The sequence below is a fragment of the Schistocerca gregaria genome, chromosome 2 (genome assembly GCF_023897955.1).
Source record: "Schistocerca gregaria isolate iqSchGreg1 chromosome 2, iqSchGreg1.2, whole genome shotgun sequence".
In the NCBI taxonomy this organism is placed as follows: Eukaryota; Metazoa; Arthropoda; class Insecta; order Orthoptera; family Acrididae; genus Schistocerca; species Schistocerca gregaria.
The window spans coordinates 955375710-955395170 of NC_064921.1; the positions used below are offsets into that span (position 1 = coordinate 955375710).

Here is a 19461-nt window from a genome sequence, read left to right on the forward strand (position 1 = left end):
GCGCCATGAAGCAACAACACTGGGAGATCGAGGTTTTTAGCTGGACGTTAATGAATATTCACATAGTTCACTCTGAGAGATTCTAGCCAGCTGTTGGTAGTGGTACGGATTGGACTTCAGGCTTGGCGTACAGTTTTAATCCATAGTGAAATTTTAGTATTGCAAGCAGTTTTACATTTGAGTGAGACACGCCTCTCTTCCCTCTCTGCGGAAAAAAAAATCGTTGCACATAGGAGGAGTTGTTCGACAAACGAGAGTTGGCAGGTGTATTTCTACAGCTGAAACATGTCTTTACAGATGTCGCGACAGTCGCATAAGAGTGGGGTTAGTAGCGCCAGTATGAGGTTGCAAATCAGGTTTGCTTTAAAAACGCGCTGTAGCGCTCGTAAGCGTTAGTTACCTTTGAAATGAGACATGGTGCGTTGATACTAGTCAAGAATGCCTTTCAGGCGATAAAGATGCCATTATGAACACGTCACTGAGTGTCAAAGAGTGCCGGCCGCGGTGGCCGAGCGGTTATAGGCGCTTCAGTCCGGAACCGCGCGACTGCTACGATCGCAGGTTCGAATCGTGCTTCGGGCATGGAAGTGTCTGATGTCTCTAGTTTAGTTAGGTTTAAGTAGTTCTAACTACTAGGGGACTGAGGACCTCAGATGTTAAGTCCCATAGTGCTCAGAGCCATTTGAACCATATTTTTGTGAAAGAGGTCATGTAATAGGACTACGGGAAGGGGGATGTTTTTTCTGCGATACTGGGCCGGCCGTTGTGGCCGAGCGGTCCTAGGCGCTTCTGTCCGGAACCGCGCTGCTGCTACGGTGGCAGGCTCGAATCCTGCCTCGGGCATGGGTGTGTGTGATGTCCTTAGGTTACGTAAGTTTAAGTAGTTCCTATGTTCTAGGGGACTGATGACCTCATGATGTTAAGTCCCATAGTAGTCAGACTCATTTTGCTGCAATATTGGAGGAATGCAGCAATCTGAGCAGGAGCTGGAACTGCTTTGACGCAACAAACTGTTATAGATGGGTTACTTGAAGGACTGCTCCTACCTAGAAGCGCTGTAACTTGCATTCCACTTATGCCGAACTAACCCCATATGCGATTTCAGTGGTGTCAATCGAGAGCTCACTACAGAGCAGGGTGGAGGTCTGTTGTGTTTTCTGATGAAACATGTTTCTGCCTCGGTGCCAGTAATTGCCGAGTATTTGTTAGGAGGAGGCCAGTAAAGGGCCTGAAACAAACCTGTCTGTGTGCTAGACACACTGTACCCACATCTGCCACATCTGGAGTTAGTCTGCGGTACGGTTTCGTATGACCGCAGAAGCACTCGTGGCTATCCCAAGCACCCTGACTGCAAATCTTTAGGTCAGTTTGGCGGTTCGACGTGATGTGCAGCCATTCGTGAACAGCATTACAAGTGGTGTTTTCCAACAGGATAAGTCCGCATACCGGTGTTGTAATACAACAAGCCTTACAGAGTGTCGACATTTTGGTTTGGCCTGCTCTGTTACCAGGTTTGTCTCCAATGGAGCACATGTGGGATATCATCGGACGACAACTCCGTCTTCCACAAACACCGTTAACCGTCCCTGTATTGGCTGACCAATTACGACAGGCATGGAACTCCGTCCCACAAACTGACGTCCGGCATATATGCAACACAATACATGCACGTTTCACCCTTGCACTCAACATTCCTTCGCTTACACCGGTTATTAATGTAAGAGCGTCTAACATCCGCAATGGCTTATCTCGGGCTTAGATTAAAATGTGATTTTGCAATGTTAATCACTTTAATCTGTTACCTAGACAAATGTATTCTCAAAATTTCTTTACACTACATTAATTATATTTTCCCATCAGTGTATTTAATGTGTCCACTTACTCGCTCTCGTACAGTGATTCCTAAACTTTCTTAGCACATTACCCTTGAGTGCTACCAGACATCAGCTAGTACCCCCTGCCCCCTCCTCCTTACGTCTGTTGCACCCCTCCCCCCTCTCCCACATTATTACCAACTTTAGCACCTAACTAAACTGTAGGATGAAAGATTTATCTTGTCGGAACACTTTTATTTTTAAAATGATGAAAGATACTTACTTTGTGTGTGTGTGTGTGTGTGTGTGTGTGTGTGTGTGTGTGTGTGTGTGTGCGTGTGTGTGTTTGGGGGGGGGGGGGTTAGAATGAAAGACGAAGGTACCCATGGTGCATCGCAAGTGCTACCCACAACTTCTTCTCAGATAGGAAAGCTGACTATCCACAGTGATGGTAGACAATTGTTAAAAAAGAAAAAAAAACAGCGTCCCACGCATTATTGCTCTCCGTTACGACACTTGCTTCAGATGCACCCTGCAATCCCATTTAAAATCACCCGAGTTAAAATGTGTGCACTATACTTAATGCTCATAAATCACGTGCTTGCTGCACTCCTTACTTCTTAACTGGAAGACTTCAGGCTGTTAATGCGACGCAGGGTAGCCGCGCGGTCTGAGGCGCCTTGTCACGGCTCTCGCGGCTTCCCCCGTCGGAGGTTCGAGTCCTCCCTCGGGCAGTTATTTTGACCTAGATTAAGTAGTGTGTAAACCTAGGCACCGATGACCTCAGCTGTTTGGTCCCATAGGAACTTACCACAAATTTCCAATTTCAGGCTGTTAATGCTTTGTACCTGCCCACAGCCACTAATAGCAGTAGTAGTAGTAGTAGTAGTAGTAGTAGTAGCAGTAGCAATAGTAATAGTAATACCACTGTGCTCACCATAGCACTATAATGGCCCTTATGTAGTTGCTGCAGTGTGGTGCTGTCAATTAATTCACCTATCTGTTTCGAAGCGAGTAATGAAGCAATTTTCTGGACTACTACAGGTTCTGTCTACAACTTGGAGAATACATTTTCCTAAGATATTTAGCATTTGCTTTCATCATCAACGATGTACGGGACAAAGTACAACATATGTCTGTACTGGGTGGACTATGTAAGAAACCCGTAACCTCCACCACATTAACGCTACCACTAGAGGAAAAGTAATTACTGATAACTTATATAACGCAAATTGGCAACGGCCTTGCCGCAGTGGATACACCGGTTCCCGTCAGATCATCGCAATTAAGCGCTTTAGGGCGTGGCCAGCTCGTGGATGAGTGACCATCCGGGCTGCCATGCGCTGTTGCCATTTTTCGGCGTACACTCAGCCACGTGATGCCACTTGAGGAGCTACTCGACCGAATAGTGGCGGCTCTGATCAAAGAAAACCATCATAACGACCGGGAGAGCGCTGTGCTGACCACACGCCCCTCCTATTCGCATACTCAGCCGAGGATGACACGGCGGTCGGACGGTCCCGATGGGCCAATTGTGGCCTGAAGACGGAGCGCTCATATATAACGCATATTAGAGTCTTGTTGTTGTTGTGGTCTTCAGTCCTGGGACTGGTTTGATGCAGCTCTCCATGCTACTCTGTCCTGTGCAAGCTTCTTCATCTCCCAGTACCTACTGCAGCCTACAACCTTCTGAATCTGCTTAGTGTATTCATCTCTTGGTCTCCGTCTACGATTTTTACCCTCCACGCTGCCCTCCAATACTAAATTGGTGATCCCTCGATGTCTCAGAACATGTCCTACCAACCGATCCCTTCTTCTAGTCAAGTTCTTCCACAAGCTCCTCTTCTCCCCAATTCTATTCAATACCTGCTCATTAGTTGTATGATCTACCCATCTAATCTTCAGCATTCTTCTGTCGCACCACATTTCGAAAGCTTCTATTCTCTTCTTGTCTAAACTATTTATCGTCCACGTTTCACTTCCATACATGGCTACACTCCATACAAATACTTTAAGAAACGACTTCGTAACGTTTAAATCTATGCTCGATATTAACAAATTTTTCTTCTTCAGAAACGCTTTCCTTGCCATTGCCAGTCTACATTTTATATCCTCTCTACTTCTACCATCGTCAGTTATTTTGCTCCCCAAATAGCTAAACTCCTTTACTACTTCAAGTGTCTCATTTCCTAATATAATTCCCTCAGCATCACCCGACTTCATTCGACTACATTCCATTATCCTCGTTTTTCTTTTGTTGATGTTCATCTTATACTCTCCTTTCAAGACACTGTCCATTCCGTTCAATTGCTCTTCCAAGTCCCTTGCTGTCTCTGACAGAATTACAAAGTCATCAGCGAACCTCAAAGTTTACCTACTCCGAACTTTTCTTTTGTTTCCTTTCTTGCTTGCTCAATATACAGATTGAATAACATCGGGGAGAGGCTACAACCCTGTCTCACTCCCTTCCCAACCATTGCTTCCCTTTCATACCCCAAGACTCTTATAACTGCCGTCTGGTTTCTGTACAAATTGTAAATAGCCTTTCGCTCCCTGTATTTTACCCCTGCCATCTTTAGAATTTGAAAGAGAGTATTCCAGTCAACATTGTCAAAAGCTTTCTCTAAGTCTACAAATGCTAGAAACGTAGGTTTGCCTTTCCTTAATCTTTCTTCTAAGATAAGTCGTAGGGTCAGTATTGCCTCACGTGTTCCAACATTTCTACGGAATCCAAACTGATCTTCCCCGAGGTCGGCTTCTACCAGTTTTTCCATTCGTCTGTAAAGAATTCGCGTTAGTATTTTGCAGCTGCGGCTTATTAAACTGATAGTTCGGTAATTTTCACATCTGTCAACACCTGCTCTCTTTGGGATTGGAATTATTTTATTCTTCTTGAAGTCTGAGGGAATTTCGCCTGTCTCGTACATCTTGCTCACTAGATGGTAGAGTTTTGTCAGGACTGGTTCTCCTAAGGCTGTCAGTAGTTCTAATGGAATGTTGTCTACTCCCGGGGCCTTGTTTCGACTCAGGTCTTTCAGTGCTCTGTCAAACTCTTCACGCAGTATCAATCTCCCATTTCATCTTCATCTACATCCTCTTCCATTTCCATAATATTGTCCTCAAGTACATCGCCCTTGTATAGACCCTCTATATACTCCTTCCACCTTTCTGCTTTCCCTTCTTTGCTTAGAGTCTTACAAAACTGTAATAATAGTAATGATCTTTTGAAAATAATTTAATTTCGTCACCGAAGCAGAATCGAATCGTTTAGTTTTTACCACTCAGAAAATTTCATTTGTGTCCTCAGGTTGGGAACCACTGCTCTGGTATATGACAAGCGGTTGGCTTTGTTGCAGCTGGTGAGCTACTACAAGTTCATCGAGGACAATCCGTACATCCAGAAGGGCGTGTCGCTGCTGGAGCTGGACTTCATCGGTGAGGACGACGTGCTGGGCGTGCTGCCGTATCGCGAGCAGACGGGCCGCCGCATCATGTATTACCGCATAGGTGAGCAGCTGATCCCAGGCGGATGCGCGCTTACTGCGCTGTGCGGCAGCGGAGCAAGGTTGTACGCATAGCCTGCTGCTGGCAGAACACTTTCCCTCGCTGGCCACGAGCCACGAGATGCACCTACAACACGGTCTGCTGCAATGCGCTCCTGATGTAAACACGCAGTAACGGGCGGGGAGGCCAAGTAGAAGAGTTAACGGAACGGGTCAGACCGCAGGAGAGGCGCTAGGTGCGAAAAATGTTCGGCTAGATTTCTAAACATTCATGGTGGTGTCTGATTGTTCTATATCGTGTCTCCCTACCACTGTCGCGCAACAACACTCTGAGCGTGTTTTTTAGGGAATTAACTAGTTTGAACCTGGGACCTGTTGCTGGTAAGGAGACGCCAGACCACACATGACATGTAGAATTCAGAAGAGTTCAGTGAGACTTGCGATGATATAACCAAATACTTAATGATCTCAGCGTCAGCTCCACTGCACTCCCTGTAAAAGAATCTTAATACTAACTAAATTTAGTGGAAAGGGTTCAAGGCTTTCCTATTTTTAGTTAGCTGGTAAAATAACGTCGAAAAAGCAGTTAAGTTTACCACTGGAAATTTTATTCTACTCACAAAACATCGTTTATAAATTGCACTATTGATAAAAGGAAATGTTTTAATACAGGATAGTAAAAACCAACTGCGTTCAACAAAAATTTGAACGAATATTCCCTAAATGGGTTTCCAAGTTCTACAATCGATCGAAGGATGACCTATGCCATATCACATCTATAATCTAGGTTTAATTTAAGTTTCACAAAAGAGAAAACTCTCAAAATGTTCTACAGTGACCCTCAATTAACTTTAATAACTTATCTAACTTGGGGTAAATTACAGTGGCTAATGTGGCTTCTCAATAACTATATAAAAGAAAAATCATCGCGTTTCAGATCTGTTCTTCAAGTGGCAAATGTGAACACCATGAGTTTTAATTAACGATCACCATTATTATTACGCAAAAAAGGGGTGCAACAGATGAGACTTCTGCAGTTCTGAGTGAAGCTTTATGCGCTCAAATATGCGGCATCGCGTGCGTTCGTTACCTTGTCGGTGTTTAGGCAGCGTCAGGGCGGCAGCGACCGGCGCAGCAGCCATCCAGCTCGCCGTCTCGGAAACAACCCCCTTAACTTCTCCTTACTACAATTTACCGAAGTTAGTTTAAAAAAACTATCTGGCTGTGTTTTCATCTGACCAATCAGGGTCTCAATGTTAACCTTAAGCTCCGCCTACAAAAATTCTGTCTTTCCAATGAGAAACGTTATACTTTTTGTGGTGGGGCAATGTTTTTAAAGTTTGCAACGTAACAGAGACGCGAAAAAGTCTCACGCTAAAACTTGCAGCTGGTGTGGTCCTTTTAGTGTTATCGTAAGATCTATACTGTTCTTCTGGAGGGCTCTATCTTTTAACATGTGCTGGGGGGTGGTCCTTGACGTACCTGAGACACGAAAAAGTCTCACGCTAAAACATGCGGGTGGTGAGCCCTAATGGTTAGCTGGCGACGTGGGTGTCCAGTCCGTCCCTTATCGTAGGACCTTCTAGCTCAACACGGTTCTGCTCTCGGCTTCTGTCCTCGTTTCTCCCCTCGGAACTGCGTCTGCCTCACGGTGGGAAGGTACGACATGCATTTAGGCATTCTTGTGTTAGTCTGTGGTATTCCATTTGCTCACTCGTTACTCGTATTACTTTGGTTAATTTAATGTCACGATTTATTCGGAGCTATGTGACATACTACTGGATTTGCTTATCATATCAGGGTTTTCATGTAAGGTGTTGGATTTGCCTGACACCTTACAGATTGTAAAAATAATTGCTTAACCTGGCATTGCTCCGTGATGGGTGACAGTTTGTGACATCAAGAAAAGAGAAGGTAACCTAATATTTTTTTTTAAATAAAGACTGTTACGTGAAATGCTCCTCCATGATACTGACAAGAGTTAATAATTAAATCACTAAAGACCAAGAACTCTCATGGATATGACGGGGTACCTAGCAGAATACTGAAATATTGTTCTGTGTATGTTAGCCCGGTACTTAGCCATATCTGTAACTTTTCCTTTAGGAGTGATCGGTTTCCTGACCGATTAAAGTACTCGCTAGTGAAGCCACTTTATAAAAAGGGAGACAGGGATAATGTTGACAACTTCAGACCTATTTCTATGCCATCGGTGTTTGCTAAAGTTATCGAGAAGGTTGTATATACAAGGTTACTGGAGCAAAAAATGGCTTTCAAATGGCTCTGAGCACTATGGGACTTAACATCTGTGGTCATCAGTCCCCTAGAACTTAGAACTACTTAAACCTAACTAACCCAAGGACATCACACAAATCCATGCCCGAGGCAGGATTCGAACCTGTGACCATAGCAGTCGCGCGGTTCCGGACTCAACGCCTAGAACCCCTAGACCACCGCGGCCGGCCGTTACTTGAGCATTTAAATTCACATAATTTGCTGTCAAATGTAGAGTTTGGTTTTAGAAATGGTTTTACAACAGAAAATGATATATTCTCTTTTCTCTGTGAAGTTCAGGACGGATTAAATAAACGGTTGCGAACGCAAGGTGTTTTCTTTGATTTAACGAAGGTTTTTGACTGTGTTGACCACAAACGATTACTGCAGAAGTTGGACCATTATGGAGAACTGTTCGCCTCTTACTTGAAGAACAGAAAGCAGAAGGTAATTCTCCGCAATATTGAGAGTGGTAGTGATGTTCAGTGCCATTTGGGGCACTGTTAAGTGGGGCGTTCCGCAAGGGTCGGTGCTGGGGCCACTGCTGTTTCTTATTTATATAAATGATATGCCTTCTAGTATTACTTGTGATTCAAAAATATTTCTGTTTGCTGATTACACCAGCTTGGTAGTGAAGGATCTTGTGTGTAATATTGAAACAGTATCAAATAATGTAGTTCATGAAATAAGTTCGTGGCTTGTGGAAAACAATTTGATGCTAAATCACAGTAAGACTCACTTTTTATAGTTTCTAACTCACAATTCAACAAGGACCGATATTTTGATCAGACAGAATGGGCATATTACAAGCGAGACAGAACAGTCCAAGTTCCTAGGCGTTCGGATAGATAGTAAGCTGTTTGTTCAGAAACTGAATGCTGCTTTATTTACCAATAGAGCAGTTCAACACGAAAAGTAGCCTACTTCTCATATTTTCATACGCTTATGTCGTATGGTATTATTTTTTGGGGTAATTCTTCTGATTCAAAAAGGGTATTTTTGGCCCAAAAACGGGCTGTTCGAGCTGTATGTGGTGTAAGTTCGAGAACCTCTTGTGGACCCCTATTCAATAGTTTGGGAATTCTGACACTGCCCTCACAGTATATATTTTCTTTGATGTCGTTTGTTGTTAGCAGTATTAGCTTATTTCCCAAGAGTTGGCAGCTTTCACTCAGTTAATAATAGGCAGAAATCAAATCTGCATGTGGAATGCACTTCCTTGACTCTTGTGCAGAAATGAGTGCAGTATTCTTCTGCATCCATTTTCAATAAGCTACCACAAAATCTTAGCAGTAGCCCAAACTCTTTTAAGTCCAAACTGAAGAGTTTCCTCATGGCTCACTCCTTCTATTCTGTCGAGAAGCTCCTGGAAGAGCTAAAAAATTAAGCAAATTCCAGTGTTACATTGTTGACTTTCTTTATTTTAACTTAAGACTTATCGCTTGAATATGTTTTTTTATATTTGATTTTATCTGTTTCTACTATCGTGTTATAATTCCATGTATTGACTCGTTCCATGACCATGGAGATTTCTCCTTAATTTGGTCCCACGGAACAATAAATAAATAAATAAAAGATGGCGCCCCGCCACGCCCGCACCAACGTGGTGACCAAACCAAAAGCTCTACTGTCACTTCCGTCAACATGTTAGTTATCTAGTAAGCGGATAACAGGATGCTGGGCTGTGGTGTTATCCTTGCGTCTGGGTAAGACTACGCATTAACACGGTCCATCAGGTGATAGACTGTGGACGAAACGCGAGTGAGGGTAGTGATTTGAAGAGCAGAGGGAAAAAAGTGCCAAGGCTCGTGCCGTAGGAAAAAAACCTCTGCGACAGTAGGATGTGTAGTAAGAGCAATAGTGGCTTACTAGCTGCGATAGTTCATTCAAGGTTGGGTTTGTTAGTGTGGGTATCATGCATCATTACCGTGGCAGGCAATGGCGATGTATCCAAGTTTGCTGCAGCCGCTGCATTCCTGGAACAATCAGGATCGGCCATAGATCTCACTATGTGCGAGGGTGGGGGACCTTGTCTGCATGTAGTGTACGGTACGGCTTCCCTGCGTGGTGACAGTTATTCGGCATGCCGGGTCATTATAATTAAATTGCAGCTGCTCAGAGAGGTTCAGGTGGGTTGTAATTATCTTATGGCAACGAAACTTGGTAGATATTATAATGCGGAACCGATTTATGTTGGATAAAATTAATTCGTATTGACCATCCGTTGCAAATCTGGCGCTGTGAATGCAAGAAAGACGTATTGGAACCGTTCCCATATGCTATGGATTAGGAATGGGACGTGGGCAGAAAAAGTCAGACAAGTGAAAAAGGCTTAATGCTAATTTTACTAGTAGCTGCCGCTTACACAGTTTATTCAGTACAAGCACCAGGGCCGTCTACGACATGCTGCGTTTGTAAAACGACGTGATGAACAGCTGCTCGCGTCAGTTCCGGTAAACCTGAGCACCGTGTTCCTGTGTACTGGCCTAACCGCAAACCCATAAGTCACATACTGTCGGATCGGGTGATCTTGCGGACCAAACGTCTGGAAAACCTCTGGGATAACATGTTCGTGAAACGTTGCATTAAGCAAATCTTCCACTGGGCGAGCAACGTGAGGCGTTGCGCCCTCTTGCTTGAAAACAACAGTTACCACACAGCTGTCCTCTTCCGAAGAAGTAATCTCATGCTGTACAAAGATGTCTCGATAACGTGGAGACGGCGCGGTACACCTGACAGGCTTTCTGGATGTATTCTCTACAAAGGAGGACAGATAAGAAAGGTGCCTGTGAATACAACCACGTGGTCACGTACTACGTGTGCAATGGCTCTTCGTGCACAAAAAGCTGTTTAACGGTGCCTCATATTCGGCAGTTCTGTGTTTTCGCTGTACGCCGTAGTACAAAATGTCTTGTCACGCCACAGAATGTTGCCTGGCTACTTGTCATCAAGTTCGATCCGTGCCAGAAACCGAAGAGTATATTCAGAGCGCTGCTGAGGATCATGAGGTTTCAGTTCATCTACATCTACATTTATACTCCGCAAGCCACACAGCGGTATGTGGCGGAGGGCACTTTACGTGCCACTCTCATTACCTCTCTTTCCTGTTCCAGTCGTGTATGGTTCGCAGGAAGAACGACTGACGGTATGCCTCTGTGCGTGCTTGAATCTCTCTAATTTTACATTCGTGATCTCTTCGGGAGGTATAAGTAGGGGGAAGCAATATATTCGATACTTCATCCAGAAACGCACCCTCTCGAAACCTGGACAGCAAGCTACACCACGATGCAGATTGCCTCTCTCGCAGAGTCTGTGACTCGAGTTTGCTAAACATCTCCGTAACGCTATTTCACTTACCAAATAAACCTGTGACGAAACACGCCGCTCTTCTTTGGATCTTCTCTATCTGCTCTGTCAACGCGATGTGGTACGGATCCCACACTGATGAGAAATACTCAAGTATAGGTCGAACGAGTGTTTTGTAAGCCACCTCCTTTGTTGATGGACTACATTTTCGAAGGACTCTCCCAGTGAATCTCAACCTGGTACCCGCCTTACCAACAATTAATTTTATATGATCATTCCACTTCCAATCGTTCCGCACGCATACTCCCAGATATTTTACAGAAGTAACTGCTACCAGTGTTTGTTCCGCTTTCATATAATCATACAATAAAGGATCCTTCTTTCTGTTGATGCTCCTTCTGGATCTTCTATGGGTACCACTGTAAAATAGACCGCAAAACGCTACGTACCGTTGACCATGTCATGGGCGATTCTCGTAACACTGCAACAGCACTAACACCGCCCGGGTCGTGGTCGGTCAGAGAAACAGCAGCCTTGTCAGTAACTTCCAACTGGAAAGCACGCCTTCCTGTTCCAGGTGCCACACCAAGCTCAACCGTGTTTTCGAATTTCATTATCATTTCCGTTAAAGCATTTGATGACATTGGACCTCTCAGTATACGATACTCCCTCAGCGCAGCACTGTGTTTGCTGTCGTCCACCTAAAACTGTTTCACTAAAAGCGCGCGGTCTCTCTTCTCGATATCCATACTGTTCACTCACTGGCTTGTCAAATGATAGCTTGGACGTCGAGCCGTCATACAAACAGTGTATTCCCCAGATTTGCAGGATAATACTGGAACTAATGTTTTCGGGGTAAATCGTTCCTCATTAACGCATTAACATATCTACTAAATTTCGCTGCCATACGATAATTACTGCCCACAGTGGACCTCCGTGAGTAGCTACACTTTAATGGTAACCAGTCTGTATTAAATCAAAACATTTGACCTATCAGCTGTGAGCCACATTCTGTAAAGTTTGGAAAGTAGGAGACGAGGTACTGGCAGAAGTAGGGCTGTGAGGACGGGCCGTGAGGCGTGCTTGCGTATCTCAGATGGTAGAAAACTTGCGCGAAAGGCAAAGGTCCCGAGTTCGAGTCTCAGTCCGACACACAGTTTTAATCTGCCAGGAAGTTTCATATCAGCGCACATTCCGCTGCAGAGTAAAAATCTCATTATGTCCAAATTGGTTTTAAAGGTGGCAGGAGAGCAGTACCTCCTCCCATTCTCCAGAAAATACTGGAGATACACTGGTCAGCCTGAACATGATCACGATGTAAACACGTCCAGGCGATAGCAGCGTCACCTGGATAGGAATGACTTCTAGGCAGACACGTAGCGTGCAGGTAGTATGAGTGAGCGGTGCTGTCCGTGCTTAGAAAGGAGAAGGTGAGTCCTCTATCTGAGTTTGACTGAGTGCAGATTATGATGGCCCGGAGTCTCGGAGAGAGCATTTCGGAAACTGCACGACTTGTCTAGTGTTCGAAGAGTGCTGCGGTGAATGTCTTCGACAGTGGCGAAACTAACATGAAACCACGTCTAGATGTCGTGTGGGTGGGTGGCCACCCCCTACCACAGATGTCGGACGCCGTAGGCTGGACAGACTTGTAAAACAGGACAGGCGGCAAACTGTGGCCGAACTAACACCAGACTTTAATACTGGCAGAGTACAAGTGTGTATGAACACACGGTGCACCGAACTCTCCTAACTACTGACCTGCGCAGCCGACGGCCCATGCATGTGCCAATGTGAGCACCACGACATCTGCAACGACGACTGAAATGGGCACGTGACAATCGGCACTGGACGTTAACGCAGTGGCAGAGCGTTGCATGGTGTGGTCTGATGATAATGATGATCATGATGTTTGGGTTGTAGACTGCTCAACTGCGCGGTCATCAGCGCCCATACAAAACACTCAATTCTTACACAGTCCATTTTTATTCACAATCCAACCCAGTCACTGTTACAAATGGATGATGATGATGATGAAATGACGAAGACAAAACAAACATCCTGTCGCCGGGCAGAGAAAATCCCCAACCCGTCCGGGAATCGAACCCGGGACTCCGTGATCCAGAGGTAGCAACGCCAGCCACTAGAAGTATGGTCTGATGAAACCCGATACCTTCTTCTTCATGCCTATGGGAGGGTGCGAATCCGTCGTCTTGCAGGGGAACAGTTCCTTGACAACTGTACTGCGAGACGGAGACAAAGCCGAGCGATTCTAGGCGCTTCAGTCTGGAGCCGCGCAACCGCCGCGGTCGCAGGTTCAAATCCTGCCTCGGGCATGGATGTGTGTGATGCCCTTAGGTTAGTTAGGTTTAAGTAGTTCTACGTTCTAGGGGACTGATGACCTCAGATGTTAAGTTCCATAGTACTCAGAGCCACTTGAACGGAGACAAGCTGGCGGCGGCTCCATTATGCTCTGGGATACATTAAAGTGGACATCCTTCAATCCTTTGGAACTAATGCAAGACACCATGACGACCAAGCAGTATCGTACACTGGTTGCAGATCTCGTATGCCCCTTCATGACGATAATTTTTCCCGACGGCAGTGGCATTTTTCAGCAAGACAATGCGCCATGCCGCAAGGCCAGGAGTGTGGAATGGTTCGAGGAACACAATGGCGAGTTCTAATTGATGTGCTGGGCCACCAACTCACCAGATCTAAACCTGATCGAACACGCCTGGAATATGACTGAACGTGGTGTCAGACCTCACCGCCCCCTTCTCTGGAATTTACCGGAATTAGGTGACTGTGTGTGTGTGTGTGTGTGTGTGTGTGTGTGTGTGTGTGTGTGTGAGAGAGAGAGAGAGAGAGAGAGAGAGAGAGAGAGAGAGAGAGAGACGGATGGAAAAAATTACTGTAATGAAAAGACATTCTCAATACGCCTCGAACTGAATTATATACCACTATTCCAAATTGAACAGTCTTCCCCTGTCCTGGCTTTACCAGTCTATAACCACTACTTATGTGTCTACCACCCTGAAATACCATAAGAGGTGTTTGTACAAAATATACACTTTCCATCTTTTTATCTTCCTTCACATATTTTCAGCAACTTACGGTATTGTAGTGAGTAGCTTCTCAGCGGGAGAAATAGCAAGTAGAAAATTTCTGTCCCGCTATGTCAGAGTAGCTTACTGTAGTTGCTCCAAAAGTAGAAACTGTCTGGACTCACACCGTAGAATTCGTGGAATGTGTGTTAAAGTGTGGAGAACTAACAGGAAGCCACATTGCTCAATGTTCGATATTTACATCATTGTACGTTTGCACCTAAAATTTCTTTTTCTTTCTCAATTTCTTGAGCTTTGAATAATAAGCCACAATAACGTCTTTTCAAAAGAGCTCATGGTTGTAACTGAAACTGACACCGAAACATGATTCGTGCTGTCTGTCTTGTTTCTTGTCATGTGGGGAACTGCATCGTATCGTATCCCATATAGTATCTTCCCAGTTTGGAAGATGATTGGTTTGCATGCATCATATTTCACCTTTAGGATGGAAGTTCGTGAACTTGATCTCATCCCCTGATATTAACAGGACAACCAACAATCCATCACGAGTTTCCTCGACAGTTTTCTAGTTTTTGATGAATGTTGGCCATAAAACAAACTATCACTTGCTACTGATTTCGGCGTTTCGTTAGATGATCAAGAAAATTCCATTTCCGCTGCAAACAAAGTGAGGGACGTGGCACAAGAAACCAACTCTACATTCTTCCAAGCATCAAATTAATAATGCCCAAAAAAATTGCATTGGCCTCGTGACTTATTTAAGCATTTACGCTTATTTAAGCATTTCCCCTTGTAACCTGCGGTATCTGACATTGATACACCAGTGAGAAATTTTCAGTAATGTAATTAAAAAAAAAAAAAAGAGCGAAACTTCGCCGAATCGCAGTGTTGAAATTCCACGCCCATACTGCTGGCAGAACTGTAATACGCGACCTTTCTGTCACCATGGGCACAACATCAGTCTGCTGGGAAGAACACTGGCTGTCGGTGGGTGCCATTTATGAGAAAGTCACAGTGAGCACTTGGTTGACATACTCTGTATAGCCCATCCTCAGCCTCGTTATGTAGGGCCATCCTCCGTCAAGATTTTAGCGCACGGTCTTTCTACACAATTACTCGAGGATAGGAGGGGAGGGGAGGGGGTGGGGTTGCAAAAGTGGGAACCTACCATTACAACTAGCAGTCAAGGCGCGCAAGTGAATTTATATAATAACAGGGGCAGTTTACTGCACTCGTCTCAGAACATATAATTTCCGAAATACTGCTACCGAGGTCGCTAGTTAACGGTAAATTGTGGCCATCTGTGTAACTACCACGCAACAGCAACGCTTGAAACGTGATTACGAGCACCGTCGCCGAATCTTTCGCAGTTTCTTGCGTTTTCGACGCTTTTGATGCTTTGCAGCCCTCTTCAAAGAAGACAGGGCACCACACAGACTATAATATTTCTGCTCCTGTTCACAGGTAACCATTAAAAAATATTCACAAATGGAATTGATAAGAGAAGCAGTATCATAAGGAAAGGCGACGTTCTGGTAAAGAAATGGAAAGGAATAAAATTTTACCATAAAATCGGCGTAGGTTGCTTTCGTTGTTAGTTAGGTACGAACTTATGACATTGGTGAACCATTGAAGTATCATGTATGAACATGTCTGAGAAACTAACTAATTGTTGTGATTATTTGAACATAGAAGAATTATGGAAACAGTGTTTTGTGATTTCATAGTGAGTTGTTTAAATGTAGAAGCTCAGCCTTCGCACCTCTACATTCGGAAAAAAATTCTGCGGCCAATGCGTGACAACATAAACAGAAAACAAGAAGGCGACTGGGAAATTCGGTGAAGGTAACTTATTACAGGAAACGAGTAAAGACTTGGCATCTCGCAATGTATCGATCACTTAAAATCAACCCACACAAAGAAAATACATTACTATGGTTTTAATTCACGATTTAAGATGTCGAGACAATTTTTTATTGTGCGTCAACGGGTCACACACCTGGAAAAACAAATAACACCATCAACAGTCATCGTGTTTTCTTTCACATTGAAAAATTAAAAATTTGCAGGAAATTACACACTGTTGTTAAAATATGTATTCACTTATGTACACTAATCTCTGCTGTTCACTGCGCCTAACACCTCCGCACACTACGACCGCCAAACTTTGCGTGTGTGCACGCTTTTTCGTCACCTTTGTAGGGACCTTTGTTTGTTCTTACTGATCCATTTGGAAGCCAGGAAAAAACCACGCATCATTAAAAGGTTATGCTAAATGTCTATTGTGGCATAAGTTCACTTCTATCACTAATGGGAGACAATTCCGCCTCCGTAACAGTGATCTGCGCAGCTGACTGCCATGCGGAGGAACCAGGTTTGATTCCCATCACTGCCAGGTAGTCTTCGACTGCCATGTGGAGGAACCGGGTTTGATTCCCGACACTGCCAGGGAGTCTTCCTTGGTGCGAGGACTGGAGCGGGCTGCTTTGTCTTGTAATGCCAGCTGTGGAGGTACTTGATGGAGATGTGGTATCTCCAAGTCTGGAAAACTGACGAGCGGGAAAGCAGTGTGCTGACCTCATGCACCTCCATGCTATATCCAATGACGTAATTGGCGAAGGATGACACAGCGGTCAGTCGATACCGATGGGCCAACGGGGGCTTGAGGGCGAAGTTTCATGTTTTTACGTTATGAGAGACAAGGAAACGTGTTGTTACTTTATAAGGCATTATCACAAATCTCACCACGTCGCATACCCCTGGAACAGTGAAAACCAGTGTCCAAAATATTGTGTTAAACACGCCTACCTCTGAACCAATTTGATTGCTCTAATTGACGTTGAGCTTGATGTAGTTTTTGCTCTCCAAAGTACCTTGAGTTTCGACCAGTCGAAATGATGGATAACGCACTCTAAAATATAATGCAACCCTGTACTGTTTCTCAAGTATACATGCAGAGTCTCTGCATGAACACTCCACTTGAAGTTCTACTACCCATTACAGTTATGTGGAGGAAGCGAGTAACACTTCTGTTGGCGTTAAATTAAGACTCATAAGGTTTACCGGTTTATAACGTCTACCACCTGCATCCGGTTTATGTGTAGTAGCATTACAACTTGTATTGGCTGCTATTCGCGATATTGTACACGCCATTTACAAAGGTCAATTATTCACTTCTGTACAAAGTTTGATACTTCCTAAAATGACTCCCTTCGGGATCGACGAACCAGAAAAACTTCTCGTGTTACGCCCACTACTAAACACATCAAGCGTCGTTCAGCACTCTTCAGTAGTTCTTTGTCGTAAAATGGACATTTTTGGCTATCTTAAGGTGTTTTCCAATCCTGGCATTGCATCTGTTTTTAATTCTGGCAGTTCAGAAGTCGTACCCCTCTTTCATCGATATCTAACTTCTATATCATTCGTATACTTCATTATGGTTTTACAGTTTCCACATCTTAAAGTGCAGAAATGATGCATATGACAATTTGTGAAGAATAAATGCCTTTAAAATCCCGCTCAAGTGATAGAATTTGGTTTAAAAAAAAGGTTCAGTGTTGGACAGCGTTTTATGTGAGAATATTTAACATACTTGCATTAGTTAACTGTTACTGTTAGGGTGACCATAGTTGCAGTACATTTTAATGTTACAGTCTGTTATCTTCATAGCCTTCGATTAAAAAATCTGGTGACCATGAATTCTCTCTTGAGCTGCATCGATTCAGTGTTTTCGTTTCATGCACTACTTGGTCTGTGCAATATAATTTCCCTTAATGGGATCGAAAAAAATTGCAATTTAAATGAATGACTGCAATGTACGTATAACACAAAACACTGGTTTGTTTGTGTAGAGTACTGCTTACATTATGGGGATGGGACTATTCTTATTATTATCAGTAGTAAGATATTTTTAGTTTCCTAAGCACTAAACTGTGTTGTAAAAAAAACTGTGACAAACATCGATTTGAAATATTCTTTAATGCGTCAAAACGTATGCTAGCAGCTAATAATTTTTTCGATAAGAGGCCACGGCTGTAAATGCAATAATACTGATTTTATGGTATGTTGAAATTTTAAAGAGTTTACGTGTTTCGCTTTTATATTTCACATTCTTTTGCACTAATTGTCTCCGAGTCAGCAGAGCGAATTATGCTAAATTATACTGGCAGTCGATAAACGCTTTAAGGGAATTAGCCCAGATCGTGGACAGGGTTGTCCACATGGCTTAAGCACATTCAGATGGTTCTGAGAGGCAAATTCACTCTCTAGACTGACCTGACGGCGTCAACAAAAATGGTTCAAATGGCTCTGAGTACTATGGGACTTAACATCTATGGTCATCAGTCCCCTAGAACTTAGAACCACTTAAACCTAACTAACCTAAGGACAACACACAACACCCAGTCATCACAAGGCAAAGGAAATCCCTGACCCCGCCGGGAATCGAACCCGGGAACCCGGGCGCGGGTAGGGAGAACGCTACGGCACGACCACGAGCTGCGGACTCGGCGTCAACACGTATTTTAAATTGGCCTTTGGGTCCTACGTCAGTTTCTAGTGTCTACCCTGTTCTTCTATTTATTCACTTGTTACGACTGATTCCCTCACTTTGAAATTTGCAGAACTTAGGGGAATGCAGCAGGATAACGCCATCGAGATCCGCCGGTATTTCGGCAATGTTAAAGGCACAAAAGAATTAAAGAAATAAACTAATGCGGTTGTCGAGGACATAACCAAGCTGCATTCCCGTTAAGTTATTTGGACATCCGATACACAGAGAGAAGCTCAGGTTATTTCTTCCTTCTTGATTTGGATGAGTACCATACAGAATTTCTCTATTTTACTTTTACAATCGATAGAATGCTGAATATGAAAAAACTCGTCCCATTTTTAAGTAGGGAGAAGAGCCCGTGACCGGGAGCGGGCCCTTTTATCGCTGATGGTAAATGCTTCCGCAGGATGACAACAGGTGGCTGAAGACACGTGTATGTCACATTAACAAAACGAGGAGTCCTTAGATCTGGCTTAAGTTGCAGCTGACACCGTTGTGACGAGTTAACGTACGTAGCACTGTGCATAACAGAGTATCAGATGTGGCACATTACGTCGTGGTTCAAATAAAAACTCGGGACTTTTAACACGACTTTCAGTCCAAGTTACAGGGCAACATCGTGACTGAAGATAATGATGCCCCGGCAAAAGGAAACTGGTAGTCTGAGAAGAAGAATATAGCGTGAGCCTGGTCCAACATACGATAAGTATTCTTTGACACACGTCCTCCAGTGGAAAAACTACTAAAAGTATTATTTCCTATTTCGATGCCAAACTGCTAGTTCTTTCGTCTCGTAACAGCGCTCCAGAGCATAAATCATGAATCTGGCACTATCCCCGCCCCCCTCCCTCACCCCCCACTTCGCTATATCCTTCTTCTGTTCTTGTAAAAAAAAATGGTTCAAATGGCTCCGAGCACTATGGGACTTAACATCTGTGGTCATCAGT

The 19461-nt window shown here is 44.0% G+C and overlaps 1 protein-coding gene across 2 annotated transcripts in view; it reads left to right on the forward strand.

Moving 5' to 3' along the window:
- The window catches only part of LOC126335431 (clavesin-1-like), a 737686-nt gene that overhangs the window by 652260 nt on the left and 65965 nt on the right, over positions 1 to 19461 (forward strand). For both annotated transcript variants that reach the window (XM_049998711.1, XM_049998712.1), the window contains exon 4: positions 5171 to 5321. In XM_049998711.1, the coding sequence (XP_049854668.1) occupies positions 5171 to 5321 (151 nt within the window). The remainder of the gene's footprint in view (positions 1 to 5170; positions 5322 to 19461) is intronic.